At 42.2% G+C, this 24,001-nt stretch overlaps 1 protein-coding gene across 1 annotated transcript in view; it reads right to left on the bottom strand.

Moving 5' to 3' along the window:
• The window catches only part of LOC124271736, a 139,390-nt gene extending 115,668 nt beyond the window's left edge, over window positions 1–23,722 (bottom strand). Inside the window, exon 1 of the mRNA XM_046706896.1 lies at window positions 23,561–23,722. Within this exon, the coding sequence (XP_046562852.1) occupies window positions 23,561–23,598 (38 nt within the window). The 5' untranslated portion in view covers window positions 23,599–23,722. The remainder of the gene's footprint in view (window positions 1–23,560) is intronic.
• Between the last annotated feature and the right edge of the window lie 279 nt (window positions 23,723–24,001).

Raw genomic sequence — 24,001 nt, 5'->3', positions numbered from 1 at the left:
CAATCTCTGACGCCGCCGCTTGGTGATGGTGTTGGTGGTGTGCCTCCACCGCCGCCCTGTCAGCAATACGACCAGGGTCGATATGATGAAGCCAAATGCCGTAAGAACGCTGGTAATGGTAATGCCTTGTTCCCGGAACAAAGTTCGAATCCTGTCGGCCAGCGTGGTGTCCTCGTGGACTAGGTCGATGGTTTCTCGCACGCGACTGATTTGGGAACGAAGGGCTTCTTGGTTGGTGGAAGCGGCTTCTATTCGAGCCAATCTTTCCTCTTGTAAGTCGCGTAATCTCTCCTCGATACGCTGCCTGCTGATCTCGTCGTCGTCATCCGCTTGTTCGAGTTTTGTCTTCTCGTAAGCGATACGGTCGTCTAGTGAGTTCAGTTTGGCGATGTTATTAACCATCTATCCGCGCATGGTTTGCATGACTTTGTCTAAACCTCGAAGTTCGCGAAGGTTGTAAGGGGTTTTGTTCATCGTGGACAGTATCTTGTTGAGTCTGTCTTGAACGTCTCTCAGATCGTCTTGATCCAACGCACTCGCCGTGGCGCCGAGTTCGGTTCGAGTCTTTTGCAGATCTTGAACGACCTTCGGTGGAAGTTGTTTGGGGCATGCGCCACCATAATCTCGCATGTTTAATTTGTTGAGGATCAGTTGATTCCCACCATGGCGATTGGCGAGTGTGGACAAGTCAAGTGTTTTTTTTGTGTGTTTGTTCTTGAGATCAACCTCCGGATGAGCTTTCAATTGCAGCGCCCCGTTGTTACCAATTTCGAAGTTGGAATAGTCTCGTCCAAACGGTTTGATGTAATTTTTATCTCGCCTCAATGCGTTGTAATATTCGTCTACGGTCTGCTTTAAAAGTTTGTTGCTAATGGTGACACCCATGAACGAGGTGTCCAGCTGAGGGTCGGTGAAATCAGTCATTTCGATATCGTCCATTATATTAATTATATTAAACGTATATATTTTTTATATATATAATGTCACAATATGGAAGAAAGCTAGATCCTTTTCGAAGATTAAGAGAGCCTCTCGGCGTCAAAGCTGTGCGCCAGTCGGTGACTATCACCAATAATCCGAGCAAGATAGATCAAAACCAAACGCTGTTGGTTTGATTCCCCAACCTGGGCGAGAATGACCTTATTGTTCCCGGCACGGTTCGACTGGCGTTTAACATCACATTGACTTTCAACAACGACAAACGTGAACTCGTGCAGAATATCGGCCGTGCCATTGTCAAGAAAACCACCATCAAAATCAGCGGCAACGAGGTGTTGAGTATAGACGACAGTGATGTGTTTTACTGTTATATAGATCTACGTAAAAGCGAGGGTGAACGTAATAATGATGTGTATCAAGGTATCAGTAAATCGACTGCGCGTCGGGTACGTCTTCACACAAGATCAGCTCAACAAAATCCCAGTGGGCGAAAAAGCCATCGCCGAAGCGTATGGGAACCGGTTTTGCGTGCCGCTCAACTTCGAGTTGCTCACGGGACAAGCGCCGTTTTACCAGGCCGATCGGTTGGAATACGAACTCAGGTTTAACGACTACTGCAAAGTCGTGCGTACGCTGAACGGTGATGCTGGTAGTTACGCCATCGTAACATCTCGCTGGAGTTCGACATGGTAACGAGCCCGGAGCTGGCCTGACAGATTCCAAACCTGTACTCGGGAAAGCTGTCCATCCTGTATGACCGAGTCCTGCGGCACCGGACGATCGTACGGGACAAGAGCGACACGCTGTGGAACATCAACTTGAACGTGCCGGCTCAATCGATGAAAGGCATCTTGATCGTTCCTGTGGAGGATTACGAACCGTTTCGAAGAGACGGCGAAATCACGAAATCACGAAAGTGGAAGTAACCATCGAGGGCGTGCCCAACCAACTGTTCAGCCAAGGTATGAGGGCACACCAGCAGTGGGATGAGATGAAAAAGCTACCCAATGCTGTGAAAGAACTGGATCTATCCTCCATGCAGATTGGGGATTACCTGACCACCAAGTACGCGCTGTGGTTGGACATGCGATCCACGGACGATGATCGGTTGCACGGCAGCGGACGCCGCGTCGACAACGGCGGCGAGGGGATAACCATCCAAATCACCAAAAAATCCCAAAACGAAGGCAAATTAAAATTATATTTGTATGTGATTATGGACGCGCAACTTATTATAGACAATGGAAGATTCGTGCAAGCCATCAATTGATTTGCCTCGAGATCCACACTGCGCTATCGTGTGCGGTCAGACGGGCTTTGGGAAGACCGTTTTTGTGTAGAACATGCTGGAAGGATACTATCGGGACATGTTCGATAACATCGTTATTATTTGCCCTACTTTACACATCAACAAAACGTACACGGAGAGATCTTGGGTAATGACAGACCCGGACGTGCACAAAGTCGATCGGGGGACACGGCTGCAGGATTTGTTGAAAGCTTATCACAACAAATTTAAAGGGGAGTCGACGCTGTTCATCCTGGACGACTGCAGCGATAATAAAGAGATAACAAAAAAGAGAGACATGCTATCGTATCTAGCGCTTTCTGGCCGACACGTAAAACACAGCGCATGGGTGCTAACGCAGAAATTCAACTCAGTGTTGAAAGACCTAAGGGAACAGACGAGAAGGGTAGCCTTATTTCACTGCAAGGATAGGGATTCGTTCGAAGAATGCTTGAGAGAAAACGACGTGATTCCTAGCAAACTAGAACGGGAAAGAGTGAAAAAACAGCTCGCCGAAACGAAACACGCCAAACTCGTGTTGAAAACCAACCAACCCGTGGCTTATCGAGTGTTTTAGTTAAGCAAATTCTAGCAAATTCTTAGCAAATGAAAGTTTATAGTTTTATATTAAATGTCGACTTTTGAAATTCTCATTGTGTGTAACTTAACTTTCATCTCGCTATGTTTCACGTGCATTGGATATTATTTTATAAGAATTAAAAATCGTTTGTTATATTATAAAATGGAGTGCAACGAACTGCTCGAAAAAATGTTGGTGGCGGATGATAAAAGCAACGACAAGCGAGATAGACTGGTGGCGCTGGCGGTCGGCGGCAAAGCCAAACAATACTTTGGTGGGGACAATCTCACTCCAGATAAAATTCAGAAAATGTCCACCGATGAGATCGATAACATGTACGCGAGATACGAAACCCGGCTCGGGGCCAAGATGACAAAAACTATAGGATCTGTCATAACGCAAGTCTACGCCGGCTTAGCGTCGTACTTCATTCCCATTCCACCGGAACGTCGACTTTACCTGTGGGAAGATCTCGAGAAAGATCCGTTCATCGAACACGCTTTGGGCGCTGTCAGCTGTGTGTTGTACCACAAATACGGTATGTTTTTAGCCCCGGTAACCGCGGCGATTATCACGGCAAAGCATTGTCAATTTAAAGAGGAAAAAAATAATAATAATAGTATACAAGATGGAAACTGCCCAGCAAGAAATGACACAGGAACCGACACAAGTCACCAAGAAGAAGAATCCTTAAAAGAGGCGACGCTGGTAGAAAAGGCGGTTTAGCCAAGCACCACAAAAATAATTATACTCTGTGGATAGCTGCAGGCGCAGCTGCTGCCGTGGCAACATTATTTATGTTATATAATAAATCACAATCAGCACCAAAACCAACACAACAACCACAATTAGAGGTAAACCCGCATATTATGTTATAAAATAAATATATTTTCTGTTGTACATATAATGTCTGCAGGAAAAACATTCGTTAACGACGCATACCACGCCACCGTGGTCGCCGGTCTAGCTCTAGGTTACGCTCTTTTAACAAAAATGGTTCTCAAACAACCGACGATCAAGCTCGATTTCGACCTGCAGGAATTGGGCATTCCTCGATAATCTCCAGGGTATACGTTACGATCACTCTCCACTATACCCTGGATGCATCCACGGCTTGGTCTGATAATTTTATTACCTCCCCTTGCTGGCTTTTCCAAACAGGTGTCTACGCTGGGAAGTTGAGCGAACCAATCACAACTCAGTTTCGCTTCTTAAATTATCTAACCGCTTAAACTTGGCAACACAAGTGATGCACAGGTACTCTGAATGAGGAAGAAGGAGTTCTTTCATATATTTTTTTATAGTTTCAGATCTGTCAATTTGTCTGTAATATTTCCCCCAAAATCTGAGTGGCACTGCGAACAAACCTTCGCGACTGCGACCGCTATCTTTGTTGACACTGGCAAGCTCGGATGTAATGGCGGCTTCGCTGATTGGCTACAGCGAGAATGCGGAGCCAGCAAAGGGAGGTAATAAAAGTATCGGGCCAAGCCGTGGATGCATCCAGGGTAAAGTGGAGAGGATCGTAACGTATATCCTGGAGGTTATCGAGGATGGATATGGGCATGCTCATCATGAATTTGGGCATGGCGATGGCCACCAAGGACCTCCTCGTAAAACCAGGAATCAAACCGGAAAATATTTTAAAGTAATATATAACATATATATAGAATGGCTACGATCGCTATGATGGTCGGCAGGGCTTTAGTCAACGCCCAGGCATTTTCCTAAAGTAATTACCTTTTCTCGAAATTACAAGAGTCGAACGCGGCGGCTGAGGTAGAACGAAAACGCCACGATATTGCCGTGGAGAAATTACAAGCCGTGCAGACCGAGTACGCAAAAAAACGCATGCAGAGACTCGATTTCATTAACGATCAACTCGAGCGTGAAAACCATGCTGTTCAAAGTTCAAGAACGTCGATGATGCCGCGAAAGAATACTACCTGCTAACCGGTAAACAGCTCGAACCTCTCGACGATGAACCCACATTCTCTCAGTATTACGTGCCTTCCCCGGGACAAAAAAATCGACAACTGATCTTCGTCGCACTGGGTCTAGCCGCGACCGTGTTAATTGTGAAACAATTAAACTAAATATTCATATGAATATAACAAAGATGCGACCCGCTCCGTATCGTTGTCAATACGTGCTTATGGGCAAAACTGACATTTGTGGCAAGAAATGCAGGACTGAGGGGTATTGTTGCATACACATGAAGAGTATAAGAAAAGGTTGCGTGAACTGCACGTGCTCTGTATGTGGCATTGGAGTGAAATGTCATTACTGCTTATGTAGATCCCACGGGGCGAACATGGTCCGAAACCAACTTATTTACGAGAAGAAAAACGATTAATTGAACGAAGGGCCTCCTCAGGATGAAAATTTAATGTGAGCTTTATTTTTTTTAACTCGTCAACGGCTGCCGGAGTTACCTCCCCTCCATAATCGAACAACTAATTAGAGAATTGACTTTGCATCTAAATATAACAATGAATACTGTTTGAGAGCCGACCGATCTACAGTTCGTGCGAACTACTAGAACCCTGAAAGGTTATCTGAAAATCTGGCGGATGAAAGTAGCCAAAATTATACCAGTCACCGACATCAAACCTATAATCACCAGCAAACTTGAAGAGGAACTGAACGACCTGGGACGCTTCAAATTTCTATTTGTATTGAAAATAACACGGATTGATGGGGCCTTGGGGTTTGTTTTCCCCATCACAGGTGGATGAAAAATCACGACTCAACCCGAGATAGATACGTATTTCAACACCTCATTACTAAACATACAAGAACACCTGGAACGCTTCCCTCTGTTGAGTACAGAATCGAAACGGTCTATCTAAGTATAGCTGACTACAACGCTGAAGTGGACCTATTATTGCCACCCCTCCACATGTTCACATAAAATATTAAAAAAGATTTTATGCGCGCTTTACTTTTTACTCAGTAAATAAGACTGATAGAGTTACCTCCCCTCCATAACCGGTGGCCTAATTAGAGATTGGGTTTGCAACTAAGTATAACAATGACTACTGTTCGAGGGCTTAAACAGATTGCAAGAGAACGAGGTGTAGTGGGTTACTCACGATTGAGGAAACCTCAGCTGTTGAGATTACTCAACATACAACCCCCTCCCACTGTGAAACAACTCAAACTCCAAGCGAAAGAGCTGGGGCTGACGGGTTATTCCCGCCTGAGGAAAGACGAGCTTGTTGAACAGCTGCATGACCCCACTCTGAAACAACTCAAACTCCAAGTGAAAGAGCTCGGGCTGACGGGTTATTCCCGCCTGAGGAAAGACGAGCTTGTTGAACGGCTGCATGAACCCACTGTGAAACAACTCAAACTCCAAAGCGAAAGAGCTGGAGCTGGTAGGTTATTCCCAGAAAGCCGGGCTCGTCGTACTGTTGCACCAACACGGAATTACACAAATCACACAACAGCTATCCACTGGCTCCCAAACATTTGACAGTTAACCCAGATTGGATGTCCGAATATCAACAAACGTTGCTGGGGGTAAATAAGCTGGCTAACGTTGAAAAACACGTACCCAACTTGATGAACAAGAAAAAATATATCGCTCACTATCGCAACCTGCAACTGTACTTGTCGCTGGGAATGAAACTCATGAAAATTCATAGGGTGCTCAAGTTCGACCAAAGTCCGAGGATGGAGCCTTACATTAGAATGAACACGGATTTACGAAAGCGGGCCAACAGTGATTTCAAGAAAAACCTGTACAAGCTCATGAACAACCGGTGTTCGGTAAGACGATGGAGAATTTGAGAAAACCTGTGAACGTGAAACTAGTCCGATTGAAAGAGGAAGGAAACTGATAGCCAGCCCAGCATTCGCCCGAAGCAAAATATTCAGCGACGATCTGGTAGCGTTGCACATGAGAAAAAGTGAAATCAAATTCAACAGGCCTGTTTACGTGGGGATGAGCATCCTCGACTTATCCAAACACCTGATGTACGACTTTTATTACAACGAACTGAAGGGCCAGTACGGCGCCAGGTGTGAAGTGCTGTACACGGACACGGATTCCCTGCTGACGGAAATTCGAACCGATGACGTGTACGAGGACATGAAGAAAAAAATACACATGTACGACACCAGCGACTATCCCAAGGACCACCCGATGCATGAAACTATCAATAAAAAAGTGCTTGGCAAGATGAAGAAACAAATGCGCCAGCATGCCGATCGCGGAATACATCGGCTTGAGACCCAAAATGTATTCCATCCTGAAAGCAGACGATAATGAAATCAGAAAAGTGAAAGGAGTGAAAAAATATGTGGTGAAAAAACAAATCAAACACACCAGTTCAAGGAAGCCCTGTTCAAGACTCGCACTTTCAAACATCAAATGAATAAGCTGAGAAGCGACGGAAACAGGATATACGGACTGACGATAAACAAAACGTCCCTGTCGCAGATGGACATGAAACGTTGGATCACCATCGACGGAATCAACACGTACGCGTCTACGGACACGAAAAAATTGAACTAAAAGAATAAATATATATATATAATGCCACGACATCCCCTAAAAATTTGAAACATTTATTACACCTCACGTGGATACTGGAAAGGCGCGAGCGCCATACACAAGCTTGCTGAGATAGCAAGAGTATCACAAAACGAAGCCAAAGCATGGTTGGAAAAGCAAGCCCTGTGGCAAATCTACCTACCAGCACCGCGCTACATACCTAGAAGGACATTTGACGTGTCAACGCCCAATCGCGTTCACTAAGCCGACCTCCTGTTTCTACCTCACGACAGGGTGAGACCTAAAACATACAAGTACGCCCTAACCGTCGTTGACGTGGCCAGCCGCTACAAAGAAGCGAACCCTTAACCGCGAAAGATTCGACCCAAGTAGCTCATGCGTTCGAGCGCATATACAAGCGCAGTCTGCTGGCATGGCCCACCGAGCTGCAAGTCGATCCCGGACGGGAGTTCATGGGTGCCGTGTCACAACTACTAACCAACCAAGCACGTCCAAGTCAGGCGTGGCGCTGCTGGAGCTGGCAGCTCCATCGCCGAGATAGATTCAATAAGACTTTGGCGAGTGCTCATTCGGGCATCAGTAATGCGTGCAGGAAATAAGTCTAAATAAACCCAACACCGAATGGGTCGCGCGGCTACCTCAAGTGGTGTCGGCTTTCAATCACGAAATCACTCGTCTCACCAATAAAAAAACAGCCGACGCTATTAAATTGAAATCAGTGAACGCTGAATCGGCAGCACAATCGCGTAAAGGAAAAGAGAAACAAATACCCGTCCGGGTTATCGTGAGGTACCTCTACCAGCCGGGAGAACACGAAGGAGACACTCGGAAACGAACCGACCCGACATGGTCGATCAAAACTTACAACATAGATAAAGTGGACATCAAAGACGGTGAACCGAACTTGCACTATTTGAAAGATGGGCCGCCGAGAGGTTTCGCCAGAGAGGAATTATTGATCATACCTCACAACACAATGTTACCCCCACCCAAGAAGTAGCACTTACCTCCCTGTTGAGTGATCACAATAGTGTCACATGACCAGGAAAGTGTTGGTTTGCGGTCATAGTGACCAGGAAGTTGGCTGGGGATTCAAAAGTGGTATATACACTAGTGGAAGAGATTCGGGCCTGATAAAAGCTATATTTATGAAATAAAGCTTTACAGAGGCTTTTTTCGAAAGTGATCTCGTAACGCCATTCTATATACTACTCAGACAATTCACCATTAGTGCAACTTTTTTAGCACAGTCGTTAACTCACTAAGGCCGAGAGATGCACTTATGCTACAAATTAATTAGCTTCTCACAGCAAAAGCCGCACATGTGCAACAACAGAAAGCACCTCTTATTCAGCGAGAGCCGCACATGGGCGACAACAGAAAGCACCCCCTTATTCAGTGAGAGACACACATGTGTGTCGCACTTTTAAAAATCGCACTGTACCTATTATTTCAATCAATTTAGTAGTACTGAGCAAAGATTAGCTTTTCGTATGAGAGTTGCTACCTTTAGCATTAATCAGAAGAAGTATTTAAAGTGTTTTGATAACAATTGCCAATCATTATCATAGGCTTATACAGCGTTTGGCAAATGAACACATGTTGGCGAGAAAGGGGATTATGAGATGTTTTTACAGAGGAAAGTGTCTGGTACTCTTCATTGGGAGTGGATACTAAAATGCTTCTTATGCACACTGATTGAATTAGATGTAATGGTTTAATATACTACTGAGGTTACTGAAGATTATGTTTTCTTCAACTACCTAATAATTGGAAACAATAGATGAAATTTCAAGGACATACAAAGAATTCCAACACACTAGAATAGTTTGAATTTACTTTCTAGGTGGGGCGGTGGGGTAGCCTAGTGGTTAAAGCGTTGGCTCGTCACGCCGAAGACCCGGGTTCGAATCCCCACATGGGTACAATGTGTGAAGCCCATTTCTGGTGTCCCCCGCCGTGATGTTGCTGGAATATTGCTAAAAGCGGCGTAAAACCAAACTCAGTCAGTCAGTCAGTACTTTCTAGGTATTATTACGTTCAAATCTTTGAAGGGCATTTAGAAGTGGAATGCATAAGAAAAGCAAGATTTATGGATGTCAACTTCTTTTTTGTGAATAACATGACGTTTCAGAGTGTATGCTTACTCCATCAGGTGAATGAAAGAGTAAGCATAAACTCCGAAACGTTGTGTTATTCACAATAAAGAAGTTGACATCCAAAAATCTTGCTTTTCTTATTATTACGTTGTCATGTCATATAATGAATCGTAAACACAAATAATTATACATCCAAGCTCGAGTAGATTAGACATAAGTTACTAATTTAAAGCTGAATTGTAACTATTTAGTTTTCATAATCTAAAGTTGATAATGTTACCTAATCGAATTTAAAGTGATAACTCGTGCCTTTGCATCGAATACATATACATGTCAGTGTTATTACAACAACGAAATCTTTTACTATGTTACAAAACACAGTAAGTTGGTAATTAAATAAATTCTTACACATAGACAGAAGTAATATTATAAGTTATTACATGTAAACCATACAAAGGTATTTCAAGCATTTTTGTTCAAGCTGTTGAAAGTTTCATGTTGATTTGAATTGTCAGTTTTCTATGCATTTTACATGAGCATTGTGTAAAAACTTTTGTATTTGATTCTGTGTAATTATCTGATCCGGTGTAATTATCACGTGTATCAATCAACTCAGTCTCTATTGATCCATCGTCAATAAAAGCAGGATAGTATATCAGTTATGGTATCGATACACATGCATATAATCATTCAATCAGATTACAGTAATGAGATAATTGAACACCTCTTTCGACCTTGAAATAACAGCCTCCAGTAGAATGCATATGTAGTTACGCGCTTGTTAAGTTTTGTCCCGTGACAAGTGTAAAATAAACAGATGCAATGTTGTATCATTGGACAACCTGCTTTATGGAGTCACGCCCCTGTTTGTATGTTTATGCATACATGCACATCTTTAATCTTATGAACCTCTTTTACATTCAGTATAAATATAGGCACGCCCATCTTCATAAATATTTGGGGGGATTAAACTGCAAATTTCTACATTATAATAATTCAGTATCGTGTCACTTTTTGAATTCTATAATACGTGTACTTTAATTTAGATATTCATTCGTATTAAGGTGAAGATTATATTTACATGTACAGCAAACCATTAAGTTTTATGTACTAGTTGTGTGCGTAAAATGTCTATAAAAATAAATACTATCTCTACTCAACGGTTGAATTTCAATCACTTTGTTTTACTTATCAGACAGACAGACAGACAGTTTTTATTTCAGTATATAAGGCCATGGCCCACATTACAGAATAATTTTACATTTTATTTGATGCTGGTAAACCAGTAACAGTCATACATTATTGCCTTTGTAAACTATGGAAACATTTTTGCACAATGTACAGGCATAATATACCCTTCTAAAGATAACATGTGGATCTTATGTGCCTGCATGAGGTGCAGATAGAAGAATTTGATTTATGAGAATTGGGGGATATATTATGAATTACAATGCCCCCAGGATAGTAATGTATTAACTTAGTATAGGTTAGAACTGAGAACATGTAGTGAAAGAAGTAGGTAAGTTGAACCGAATAGCACAGCTCAGGAGGAAGCCTGGGGTGGAGGTGGGCTTGAAATAGCAACCAACATGGCTAGACTGAGCGAGACAAAGGAACATGGACTGCATCATGAGAACCGCATGTCTTGCGCAGGCTTAGGGGTGTCGTGCACATGTAAAGCTAATAATGAGCTATTAAGATTTGAAACAAATGTATATGTAGGGGATTTATATGATTTGTAGAAGAAAAATAGGAGTATGCGTGGGTAAAAAATATATATAATTAACGAGGTAGATGTGCGGTGCTAGCCGAGAGTAGAATCTGAAACTGTATCGCGGAAGTGAAATGTATGAAAGTTAAGCGACCGATAGACCCTCACAGTTAAATATTGTGTGTGTGTGTGTGTGTGTGTGTGTGTGTGAGGAGTTAAGCGAACCAGTGAGTAGGTATAGTTGGACTATAAAAGAAAGCAAGATAATATGATAGATTGTTATGATACTGTATATGGCCTTAATGTAGTTGTGCCCAGATGAATGTACTGAGTTACATTAGCTACCTGTTTCTGCACAAACAAAAACATAACATTTACATTTTGTGCAGAAACAACATGAGCAGGAAGTGAATTAAGAAAACCACATTTATTGTACATACACACATAATATTGGCGGAATGAGATAAAAATACATTTATTATACAAACACATATAATACTATTTGGCACATAATTGGGAGCTGGCTCGGTTGCTACTTACTGATATGTATAAGATTAGTTGCAGGGGCAGTAGCCCGGCCTGGACAACCCGAGATGGGCCTTAATTGCAGGGGACGAGCGGCCTGACAAAAGCAATGTGCAGAGGCATTAGCCGGCCTGCATGAAGTGCAGATAGAAGAATTTGATTTATGAGAATTGGGGATATATTATGAGTTACAATGCCCCAAAGCGAGGTAGCAACCCGAGAGCCCCCAATGATATAGTGTGTTGAGTAGATAATTAATTACAAGTAGAAAACCTGCTAAAGTGCATGAGTATTCAAGGCACATGAGAACCGGAAGCACTGGGAAAATGTCAAGAGCGGCCATGGTGGACTGGGCACGGGCGACATCCGCTTCGAGGCAATGCGAATGTACCTAGTGAAGCAGTCTGAAGACCATCTACCCAGAGCCTTAATCATATGGTCCTGTATCTTGGCGTGGGCTGCTGTGGTGGCGGCGCCGATCCTGAAGGAATGCCCTGAGTAGGGCTGGCTGGATTCAGCCGGATCTGGACAGTGCAACATTAAGCCTTGACAGAAACAGGGCTCTGGACACTGGTATACCTAACCTATCAACAAACAATGCGTCGAAGGCTTGAGCTCCCACCTTGAAGCCTTGCGGCGCATGAGACTTCTCAAACTTGAGAATGCACAGCAAACTCCTGTGGTAGGAAGGCACGCGTTGACCGTAACTCCTTGACAGAATGGATCTGTTTTAGACGATTTGAGCTTCACTGAACACTTTGCTTGGACTGGGTGGATAACCACGTCTTCAACACACAGATTGACATGCGGATCGAAGGATTTGGCACATGTAAACTCTCCACAGCGAGAGGAACCCGAAAAAAAGCTAGAAACACATAGACTCCATGACTAGATCGTCGAACACGCGGAACCACCCCTCCGCAGAATGGTCACGAGCGCGTGTCAAAGATGTCGTGTAGGTAATGGGTAGACGTTGCTTGGTGGTGGCGCAATGTAGTTTCTTGTATCCTCTGAGCAGTGTTTGGAGTCGACTCATGCCTGGTGAAGAAGGGTGGTTTAGGCAAGTATCAATCCTGCTCTCAGATACACAAAAGCGGATACCGCCAAGTAGTTTTTAACTGTACAACACTGTAACTGTAAAGTGCTGAAGCAATGGGAGATGAAGTATTGTAGTAGATTTTCTGTTATGACTGGGAGTTGGGTAACGCTGGAGGGGCTGGGAGACTTCGATACTTGATGAGGAAGTTCTGGTAACTCTGGAAGCCGGTGATGTAAGCTGTAATTGTTCATCGGTGCAAGGGGCGCTGTCCACATGCTGTCTAGGTGTTGATTCAGTACCACGTCACCTCTGAGCTGCCTGGGCACCGGGTTGCACTGTATGCCGCCTGAGGGGCTAGCCGATGGAACTTGTGAAACTGAAATCGAGACAAACAGTCAGCCACTTCATTGTAAGTTCCGGGAACATGTTTAGCTAAGATGACATAGTTACCCACGGCAGCCATCCACGTTAGCTTGCGCATGAGTGCCATGATATGTTTATCTTTAGCTCTACCTTTATTAATGATTTGCACCACGGCAAGATTGTCACAACGAAATAAAATTGGCTTTACCCCAGTACTTTCCCCATTAACGAACGCCGCCACGGCGATTGCATAAAGCTCAAGGAAAGCACTACATTTCATGAGACGCTGAAGTTGGCTCTTATGTCACTGGGCCATAGCTTTCGGTAAACCAATGGCCTTGATAGAATCCTCCATATCCGGCCGGACGCCGCTGCCGCCTGTGAATAGTTCCCATGTCATGAAGCGTCTGTGATCCTGGCGTGCGCGGAAAAAAGAGATGCCGTTCCACTGAAGCAAGAACTGTTTCTACATACCTAAGTCTAGGCTGCACTCTTTGGACAGAGACACGCGATGGTGCAGTTTCGACACTGAGGAAGACAAGCGGATCAGGTATGAAACAAAAGGCTCTCCGGGGATCACCCGGCATCGTGAATTCAGATGTCCAAGGAGGGACAGTAACTCTCTTTTAGTACATTTCTTTTGTTTAAGAAAGTTTAGATCACTGTAGAAATCGCGAAAGTACCTTTGTCTTGGGGTAAGTGGGCGACATAGTAGTAGAATCTAGAATGATTCCTAGGTACTCTAAGCTGTAGTGGGTCCAGTTGTTTTCTTTGCAGAGAGAATATTAAGTTGCTGGAACAGTAGTATAGGGATGACATGGTGTACTGTCGCGGGATAGTTAGCTGTCGATTGTCAGGAAGTCGCCGAGTAAGTGCAAGATGTGGTGGACGCCATAGTTGTGTTGCAGAATCCAGCATATAGCTTGGGATAAAATGATCTAATATCTTTTGGGCTTGATCTGCATCCAAATGCCAGTTGTTTGTAAAAATAGTAGTAATTTAAGCCATCCTAAAGTCCGAAGAAAGGCCAATAGTCCTGATGGATTGGGACCTGTTTAAAGGCGTCACTGATGTCTGCCTTACACATGGAGGGCATGTTGTCCCGCCTGTAGAATAGCAAGTACTGATAGCCTTATCGACAGTGGCGTGAGGGACAACAAGCGAACAAGAGTCTTTGTCGATTAGCTTCGCTGATGCTGTGATTGACATCGCCGTATGCGGTGCCGATAGGTCTAAGATTAAACGTTGTTTTCCTGAATATTTGCCAATGGCTAATCCGAGTGGGTTGATACGAAAGTGATTGAAAAAGGTTGAACTGAGAAAAGGGCCACACCGCCAAGTAGCCTTTGTCTACTTCAAGTTGCACGGCTGCGCCCACTACCTCTGGGTGTCCCTGGCACTAAGGTTATTTTTACACCTCTAAGTTGTGTTCTGGAAGGTGCGAGAGCATTGATCGAATCCCACGGTGAAGCCTTGAAGAACGAATTGACTAAGTCACGGTCTGGATGCATGCATAATTCAGAGGACAGCTTGCTAACGCCGACAGGAGGGTTATCTGCCAGTGCTTGTCATTTCTCAGGTTTACGTTTGTTTTGGCTTACAGGAGGACTGGCCATGTATGGTGGACTGACAGTTCAGGGCGCGCCGTGCAAAACTGCACCTGTCTCTGACAGCCTTGTAAATCGTTAAAGCTATTGCACACCTCCGGTCGTTATATGGTAAACTCGGGCGGCCCTTGGAGTCTTGCTCCTTGATCGATTCTGGTTGAACTGTCTCGTCTATGGGGAATCTACTGCGTTTAAAGCGATGCATTCGGAGAAGGGCACTTTCGGATTGGATATGATCCAGGCTGTTGCATGACATGCATATTTTCCTTCACGATTCGCACAGCAGCGTTGAAGATGTTAAGTTGTCTGGTTTCGACCAGTCGATCTGTTTTTCGATAGCAGCATATGCTGCTACCCTCATCGCGAAAAACGCTTATGGTATTCGTGAGTACTCTCTGATTCGTACTGGTGCTGATAGGTCTAGGACGTGATTCTTCATGGGCCTCCATACTTTCCTTCCACGCACGGAATTACCTGCAGCATAAATATTCCTATAGACTTCGAAAGCCTTTTATGAATTCCGTGGGGAAAGCACCCTATTTAGGTTAGCGGTTGAACATGCCGGTTCTGTTTGCCGTCCCGAAGTCGTGAACTGTGGTTAACAGCATAGCCAAGTTGACGTATTACCTGAGCGGATCTTGGAGGCTAGTTGCCGGGGACAAGGGTCGATGGGAGGCAGAGAGTCTGATGGGATCACTGCTGTTGGGTGCTGCCAATGTGAAATAGATGCCGCCGCATAGGGGCTCTCTGATCTGCAAACTGGTAGTTGAGGCTTGATGAGGTGCTGAAGTCGCCCTCGGTACTGGGGTTTGAAGTCTGGTTTAACGCCATTGAAGAATACACAAGGTTCTTTAGCTCCTGCATTTGATTGTTCAACTGACTGTATCGCTGATCCGATGTTCGAGTCAGAGGGTCTCTATCGTGAGGATCGTCTACTGCCGCCAGTCGCGTTGGTGTGATGATTGAGAGCCTCGATGGAAGTTGGTGCCGACGGACGCGCGGCAAAAGTCACTATTAGGGCGGCATGCTGACGCAGTAGCGGACGTTGAAAGCGCCTCGGTTGACCGGTTGACGCTGGGGACAGGTGGAGGCTCGGGTGCTGGGATCGTGATACTTGAGACTTCGCGGAGGCTGCAACTCTTGATTTTCGCTCAGGTTGCGGCATTATAGGCCTTATAGAGCTGAAGCAGCAGCTTCCCCCTTGCGCCTGTGGGAATTGAGCGCCCAGGGCTCGCATAAACGCGTCCGCCAGGGTGTCCCTGCTGTGAATATGGGGACCCCGTCTGGCTTGTCTTACGTTGTTGTGCAGTGGGGGTGCCTCCTGGTGGGCTTAAGTCGTCTGTAGCTAGTCTAGCGTCACAGGCGCTGGCCATGATGGTCTTGGTATTGATACAGCGAGCGGTGAAGTTAAACCTTCAAATAGCAACCAACATGGCACTAGACTGAAGCGAAGACAAAGGAACATGGACTGCATCGCCAGAACGCGTAATGCGCGGAGCTGTCAGAGTCGTGCACATGTAAAAGCTAATAATAAGGCTATAAGATTTGAAACAAATATATGTGGGGATTTATATGATTTGTAGAAGAAAAAATAGAATGCGTGGGTAAAAATATATATATAATTAGCGGTAGATAGATGCGGTGCTAACCGTAGTAGAATTACGCCGAAACTGTATCGCGGAAGTGAATAGTATGAAGAAGTTAGCGACCGATGGACCCTCACGGTTAAATATTGTGTGTGTGTGTGTGTGTGTGTGTGTGAGGAGAAGCGAACCAGTGAGTAGGTATAGTTGGACTATAAAAGAAAGCAAGATAATATGATAGATTGTTATGATACTGTATATAACGCAATGTAGTTGTGCCCAGATGAATGTACTGAGTTACGTACTACCTGTTTCTGCACAAACAAAAACATAACATTTACATTATGTAAGCTTTTATCAGAAAACCTAGCAATACTTATCAAAACATCAACCTTACATGACACAAGTCTAACAAAACTATCCTTCCACGGGTTACCAATATATAGGTATGGTGGAAAACATTCAATCCTATGCATCTTTTAAACATTGACAATTAAATGGTATTAATCTTCAACTACTGGTATGCCTTTGCTATAGCAATATAAACAGAGTCTATTACAGTACAGTGTATCATGCCTCCCTGTTACAGTTGGAGGTTGGAAGCTATTATATCTGGACTAGCTTAAAACATGTTTATAATACTGTAGAATATATCTAAGGAAAAATATCTTTCAATTTGCACAAGTGTCATAAAGTGACAGTATGTTGTTACAATCATACAATTTTGCTTTGTAAAGTGTCTGACATTTTTGCACAGTGTATAGGCATAATATATCTAAGAAATAACATATGGAACATAATGTGTAGAATATTGACTGAAATTTATGCATTTCTAATTTTACGAGCCTTCATAAGAAACTTATCAATACTTATCAAAACATTTTCATCCTTACATGACATAAGTCTTGCAAAACTTTCCCAACCCGGGTTTCTAATATAGGTATGGTGGAAACATTAAATTCTTGCATCTTTATAGCGTTGACAAACCATCAATAGGTGGTATTCATCTTCAACTAATGACATGCCTTTGCTATGACAATATAAACAAAGTCTATCACAGTACAGTATATTATTATGCCTCCCTGTTTCAGTTGCAAGTTTGAAGTTATTACATTTGAACTGGCTTAAAACATGTTTGTAATACCATGGAATGTCTAAGGACAGATATCTTTCAACTTGCAACATTGTCTTAAATTGACAGTATGTCTGATATTTGCTCAAAAGTGAAACAGTATGATGCCAATCTTGGTTCAAACAATCAGACAAATGTGTTTTCGATCTCTGAGATCTATCTACTCCTATTTGTCTTATGTGTATTATTTCATGGATCGTTACGATGATGTATGTTTACTAATGTTGAAACTGTTACATGATAGCTTGAGTTGATAAAGCCGAAACCCAGCATATCAACTGGTCAACGATATAGCCAATAATCAATCTCTATCCAAGCTGTTGAGTGACCAAACGTGGTCTTCAGAAATTTCGCCCACGCCCCATCGCCTGTCCCTTCCTCTGTGACACATATCTCATGATAATGATTGGTCACAGATAACAAATGATCAGCCACTATATTGAACAGTTGAGATGCGGAACGTTCTATTCAGAAAATTTGATGACGCCCTATCATGTGACTCTTTGTTTTATGTCTATACTAGGAATATGTATTATACAATTTTTATATGTGTGTTCATATGATGACGTATGTTTTTTGCATTACATCTAGATGAAACAAAGTGCCAAGCTATGAATATGCTCTATGTTAGTCACAGACTAGCGTAATAGTACTTTCCTTAAAATATTCAGTATACACAAGAAAAGTATCGGCAAAAACGCTAATATCGTAGAAGATTATAAAGCATGTAAGTAAATTCTTCTTTACAGTATGTCATTGTCATAGATGTTTTGTAAAATTAAATCTCACATGATATAAAGAAAGAATTTGTTTATGTATATGTCTCATCTCTTACATACAAAAAATACATACATATGTTGATAAAATATAAATGTACAAGCCGCCAAAGGTCTACAAGAGTAACTTGCAATAAAATTACATAAAACGTTGCAATACATGATATGTATTCACACATTGTTCGAACCGATGACGTCGACTATAAACGCCAGTGTCAAGCGAACTCTGCATCGGATATATCAGACCCATCTTTTAATATGAGTGAATCCGAGACATCGAACATTTCTATGAATATGGATAATCTTGCAGAAAAACTTGTTCAAGCCTTTCAAAATGACAATGTATTGAAAGTCAGTAGTAGCCAAGGCGCTGCACCCTATGATTCAAGAAGAAATCGAACAATTGACAGCCAAGAATCTGGAACTGGAGGGAAAGATTGATGACCTAAACTGTAAACTTAAAGAGAGAGATACTGTTATTGAGACATTAACTGAGAGGTTAGACCGAAGTGAACAGTACTCTCGCAGAAATAATCTACGGCTTAGTGGTATCACTGAGGCAGAGGGGGATCCACGTTGGCAATGTATAAAATGTCTACATATTACAGTCCTTTTATATTCACTCGAACAGGTTGTTTACTTTTATGAATTTTCAAAAATGCATAAAAATATACTGATAAATACATTAGGATTATAAGACAAAACTATAAAGACATTCATTGACTTCAGGTTTTTTCAGTCCTAACATTTTGTATAACTGGCATATAAATGTCGAATTGTGTTCATTTGTTGCCATAATAATGGATCCTAAATATAGTTGCAGGCAACGATGAAGGCTCCTTGGCTTTAGTTCTATCTATTGTATATGAGGCTAGAAATCATCGTCCAAAACGGAGCCAGAACACATTTTTGACAGGTGAGCGGATCTTCCAAATACAGCAAGGGTCGCGGGGGTGACGTACCTTTTAAGAAGATCCGAAGAAATAGTTCCCTCTTTAAAAGGCTGTATCTCCGTTGTTCTTGGGTCTACGGTCAAAACAATTAGTGTTCTGGAATCACCAAGTCTTCATCTACCATACTGGCACTTTCTGTGCAGAATTTGCACATTTTGGGAACAAACAACTCTGAAAACTGCTGAAAAACATGGCCAAAAACTGAAAACAAAAATAACTGCCAAACGGTACATTTTAGCAACTTGACCCATCCAGGCAAAATTGTTGGGAATTCGATTGTGCATCTGTACAAGAGATTTGGAAGTGTTGGAACAACTAGTTCTTGAGATATTTGCTGTCAAACTTATCTCCCCTTTGCTATTGGGCCTATAGCCTAGAGATTTTCAAGGGGAATATCTACAACTCAGTGCGCATCTGTGTGATGTTTTTGTAAGCAATTCGGAGCATTGGTTTAGGAGTTATGTTTGGTACAAAAATCAGCGGAATAATAAATAATAATAATCCGAACAATTACAATAGATCTCCTGCCTAGAGGCGCAGTGCCCTAAAAATATAGGATCCTTAGAACCATTAAAAACTAAAATAATGGCCTCCTCCTCCCTTTACAGCCAACCTTCTCCATCACTTTAACAAGAAATAAATCAAAGCACCATGAAAATAACCATAATGAATAATTTGAACATCATAAACTGAACACAAAAACCTTAACTGTAACACAATACGCTTCTCTGGGTCTATAAAGCCATTGACATGAGAGTACACAGTCACTTCTTATGTCCAGATTTAGCTTTTTTCAAAACCTTTCCACAGGACCATCTATGGTCACTGATGTTCTTTGCTTTAATTTCTTCATGCTTTTTCTTTTTCTTTGCTTCCTCTGCTGCTCTTGTTTCTCTCTCATTCTTTTCTCTGTCAGCCTTATCCTTCTCTTCTGTGAGCTTCCTTTGATCCAGAGTATGCCGATTTTGCTGCCGATATGATGGATCTGGTCAGAGGAACTTTCTCTGGTTGTTGGAGCTGGGGATCTGAAAATTTAACCATGTCCTTTGTTGATCTGAAGCCATTAATGGTGTCCTCACTCAGTTGATTTCTCTCCAGGGTGACAATGTTGTTGTTGACAGAGGCACCCCTCTCTACATCTGCATTTCCATGAGGCAAAACAAGGGCAGCCTCACAACTCTTGAAAGGTGGGAATACCTTGGAGATGCATTTGGTGTGGTCAGCCTGAACACATTGCTCCAGTAGTGATCAATTCTCATGTTTTCATCTGTGACCCTGATGTTCTTGTCCAACAGACACATTTGCCGCTCATCTAGGACGTGGACCACTTCTGTAGAAGGGATATGGAAAGCCTTGGCCAGATATTCAACATGAGTAACAGTTCCTTCAGTTTTCTTGAATGGATTTAAGCAGGACATATATCTGAGCAGCTTGTTTCTGAATGGAAGTCTTGACTGTAAGAAACTTGCCACAGTCAGACAGAAAAACCTCATGCCCAAAAATGCCCCCAAAAATCAGTCTCCTTTGATCTTCTTTCAGGGCTTTCATCTGTTATCTAGCGTCTTCTATGGTGAGATCACTGTCAGACACTTGGTTGGACCTTGAAACATCAACTTTGGCTAAACCTGAAGACGTTGAACTTTCAAGTAGGTCACTCGTTACAGATCTGAGCAGCAGGGTCTTCAACAGGTTTGACATTTGCTCATAAAGGAGATGAATCTGTGGTTTGTCATGCTGGACGTTGCACATAAAGTCTTCAAACAGGGTGACCACTGAAGTTAAGAACTTGAGCTGAACAAGGGTTAATGGATTCTTCACAGCGATCTGTATTCTCTTGAAAGCTGAACTCTGTGGAGCTTTCTTTCTATCTGTCTGTAGATCTTCAACAATCCCTTGACACTGTTGTAGTATCCTAGAAACTGATGGTCCTATGGACAAACACCTCAAACTTGTATGCTGCAGGAACATGTGCTGTTCTAGATCCAAATCCAGCTGAATATCCCTGTAATACTCTCTTCTTGTTGATGAGTATTTGAAGAGGGTGTGGAGATCCATGGCTAATTGCTCACACTCCTTTCCATATGCTTCTAATCCCTTTCCATCACTGTTGTGCACTACATATGGATACGGGCTTCCAATTCATTGCTTCTGACATCCAAACTACAGAAAGTGAGTGAGTAGTTTAGTTTTATGCCGTTTTTAGCAATATTCCAGCAATATCACGGTGCGGGACACTAGAAAAGGGCTTCACAACTACAGAAAGGCAAGAATCTCTGGTTAAGACTGGATGTTTCACTAGTTAGGTTCACAAAATACACTTCAGCCTAAAACAAGTGCCATTGGAAAAGACACATAAAAAGGCAATTTCATCACTGAAACAAAATCTGGCTATTACTATTTAGCTGTAGCAAATCGGCTAAATGCAGGGTTCACATGCAGCAGATGTCTGAAAAATAACATTTTTTTATAGGATAACATACCAAAATAAAAGGACTTTATAGGATTTTATAGGATAGTGTCCAAATTATAGAATTTAATAGGAATATAGGACTTGCTTGACACCCTGTTAATGAGTAAAATAGATTTCATCTTATGTAAGGATATACATATTATACTTATACTATCAGTTGCGCTTGCATGTTGTGCAACAGAGATTCCACCCAATCAAGAATTCTGGGATATCATCTGGGTAGTTGCAGGGAAAAAACAATAACAAAAGCAACAACTATTCCCGGGGAATGGCTCTGGATCAGTGTCCATTTAAGCTACAAACATTAATTTCACACATTCACTGATATCCTAACAGGAATGTGTGTTATGGAACACCATGAAAATAAGTAATTTCATGAAATGCCTTGAAATTTTAGGGAATACGTGAAATCCCTGGGGGTCACAGCGATTTCATGAAATCACCGACTCTTTCAGAGATAACGTGAAATCCCTGGTTTCACACATTCCCTGTAACATATACACACAATCAAACTTCTCGGTGACAAACCTGTTTTTATATTGGATAGTACATAATTGATAGTAAAATCAATTTTGAGAAGACAGATTATCATTTAATCACAACAAAGTTCTATTTACACACAATCAAACTGCTCAGAAATGAACCTGTTTCAGGCTCTCCCCACTCTACTCGCTAGACAGTGGACTGTTCCATTATACCTGTAGGTGTTACCCTAATTAACCTTTTAGTTCAGTGTGTGTCAAAAGACTGTTTGTCAATTGGGTGTCCGTTGATTGGTAGAAAATCTCTGGCAGAGATTACCAAGTGAAGGCTGCACAGTGACGCAGACATTTGGGCAGTAGATGGGCTGGACTGACTAGACAGTTCGTCCCTTCAAATCTCTGGCTTGGCTTTCTTCTGGTTTGTCTGTGCCATTCTCAATGTCTGCCAGCTCTCCCGCTGTCTCCTGCTGTTCCACAGTGGGGATCTCAGTTTTCGGTGTATATCCACGAGGATTTGATAGTTCTGTCTTTCATTCAGCATAAAGCTTCTAAAGCATTGGAACCAGGTCACTTGACATGATTTTGTTGAAAACTAGCCTCAACTCGGCATCTATGACAAGTAAAAATTGGGACTTCAGTGCATTTGAACAAAACATGGAGTTGACTACATGTAATATAAGTGAACCTAACGTACTGATTAATTCTATGACATTTTCTGGCCTAGATGATAATATGCATCTCATTCAATTTCAACTCACCTGATTTAAACTATTTTATTCAATAACTGAATGGATCGGTAATCAGGCATTACCCCCATATGAATACCTCTCCGATACAAAAATGATACATTATATAAAGTTTGTTTATCAACACTGAAAAACACACTTTAAAGTCACAGCAATAAGTAATAATATAATAGTAAATCAACAATACATGATATAGAGGAAATTAGATGGAGAAACGTTTTGTCAGGGTAAAATAGTTGTGAACAAAGTTGACAATATTTTGATTAATTTCATCAGAAAATGAATAATTTCCATATAAAACTCACCTGATTATGCATACTGTCTCACACAGTGTATTAGCTGACATTTCTTCCATCTGAAGACTGTCAAGCTCTCCATCTAAATCACTCTTACTGCCAAATAAAGCAATAAAACTGAAGCCCTGGACCCACAAAACATCCCGCAGGCCCATGAAGCGCTTGTACAATCAAACTGTTTCATCACCAAATGCATTGGACATAATTTTTTTATGTCCATGTTAGCTGGTGAATCAACTAATTGGCACATGCTTATTATGACGTCACATAGCAACATCAGATGCCAGTCATTAGACTACATTTAAGTTACAGTGGCCCACATATTTCAGATAATGTGGACAGATTTATGATAAGTCTGTCCATCCAGCTGCGATAATCACAGAGAAAGACATGATCACTTTAACCTCCATCAATTTGTACTCTGAGAACAATAATTTTAAATATCTTACTTGGGATTTTTCTCTCTGTATGGTTCATCAATGGCCATCTTGCAGCAGGCACACTTGATCAAACTGTGATCACTTGGAATAAGAAACAGTTTTCCAGATTGAGCGGCATCAGTTTCTTCAACACCCTCTTCATCTTCCAATTCTGTGTTGTCTCTGATAGATTGAGAGGACAAGAATTAAATTACCAGCAGACTAATCTGACAATCTAATAATTTGATATACAACCAGTGAATTGTTTGCCTAGTCAGACAAACAACAAATAAAATGACACATACTTTCTTTGACCCATAATGCAGAAAATTGACAAGAGCTATTACAAAAATGCATAGATTTTGACAAAATGATTTGATTTCCAGACATTTAGAAATTTACTGCTTTTAATTTTTTGGGTCACATACAAGATGCCTGAAATGACTGGTGTCTGCATAATCACCCAATGTA

The sequence above is a fragment of the Haliotis rubra genome, unplaced genomic scaffold (assembly GCF_003918875.1).
Source record: "Haliotis rubra isolate DU_JTF1 unplaced genomic scaffold, ASM391887v1 Scf163, whole genome shotgun sequence".
Taxonomy (NCBI): domain Eukaryota; kingdom Metazoa; phylum Mollusca; class Gastropoda; order Lepetellida; family Haliotidae; genus Haliotis; species Haliotis rubra.
This window is presented reverse-complemented; position numbering and strand designations above follow the sequence as displayed.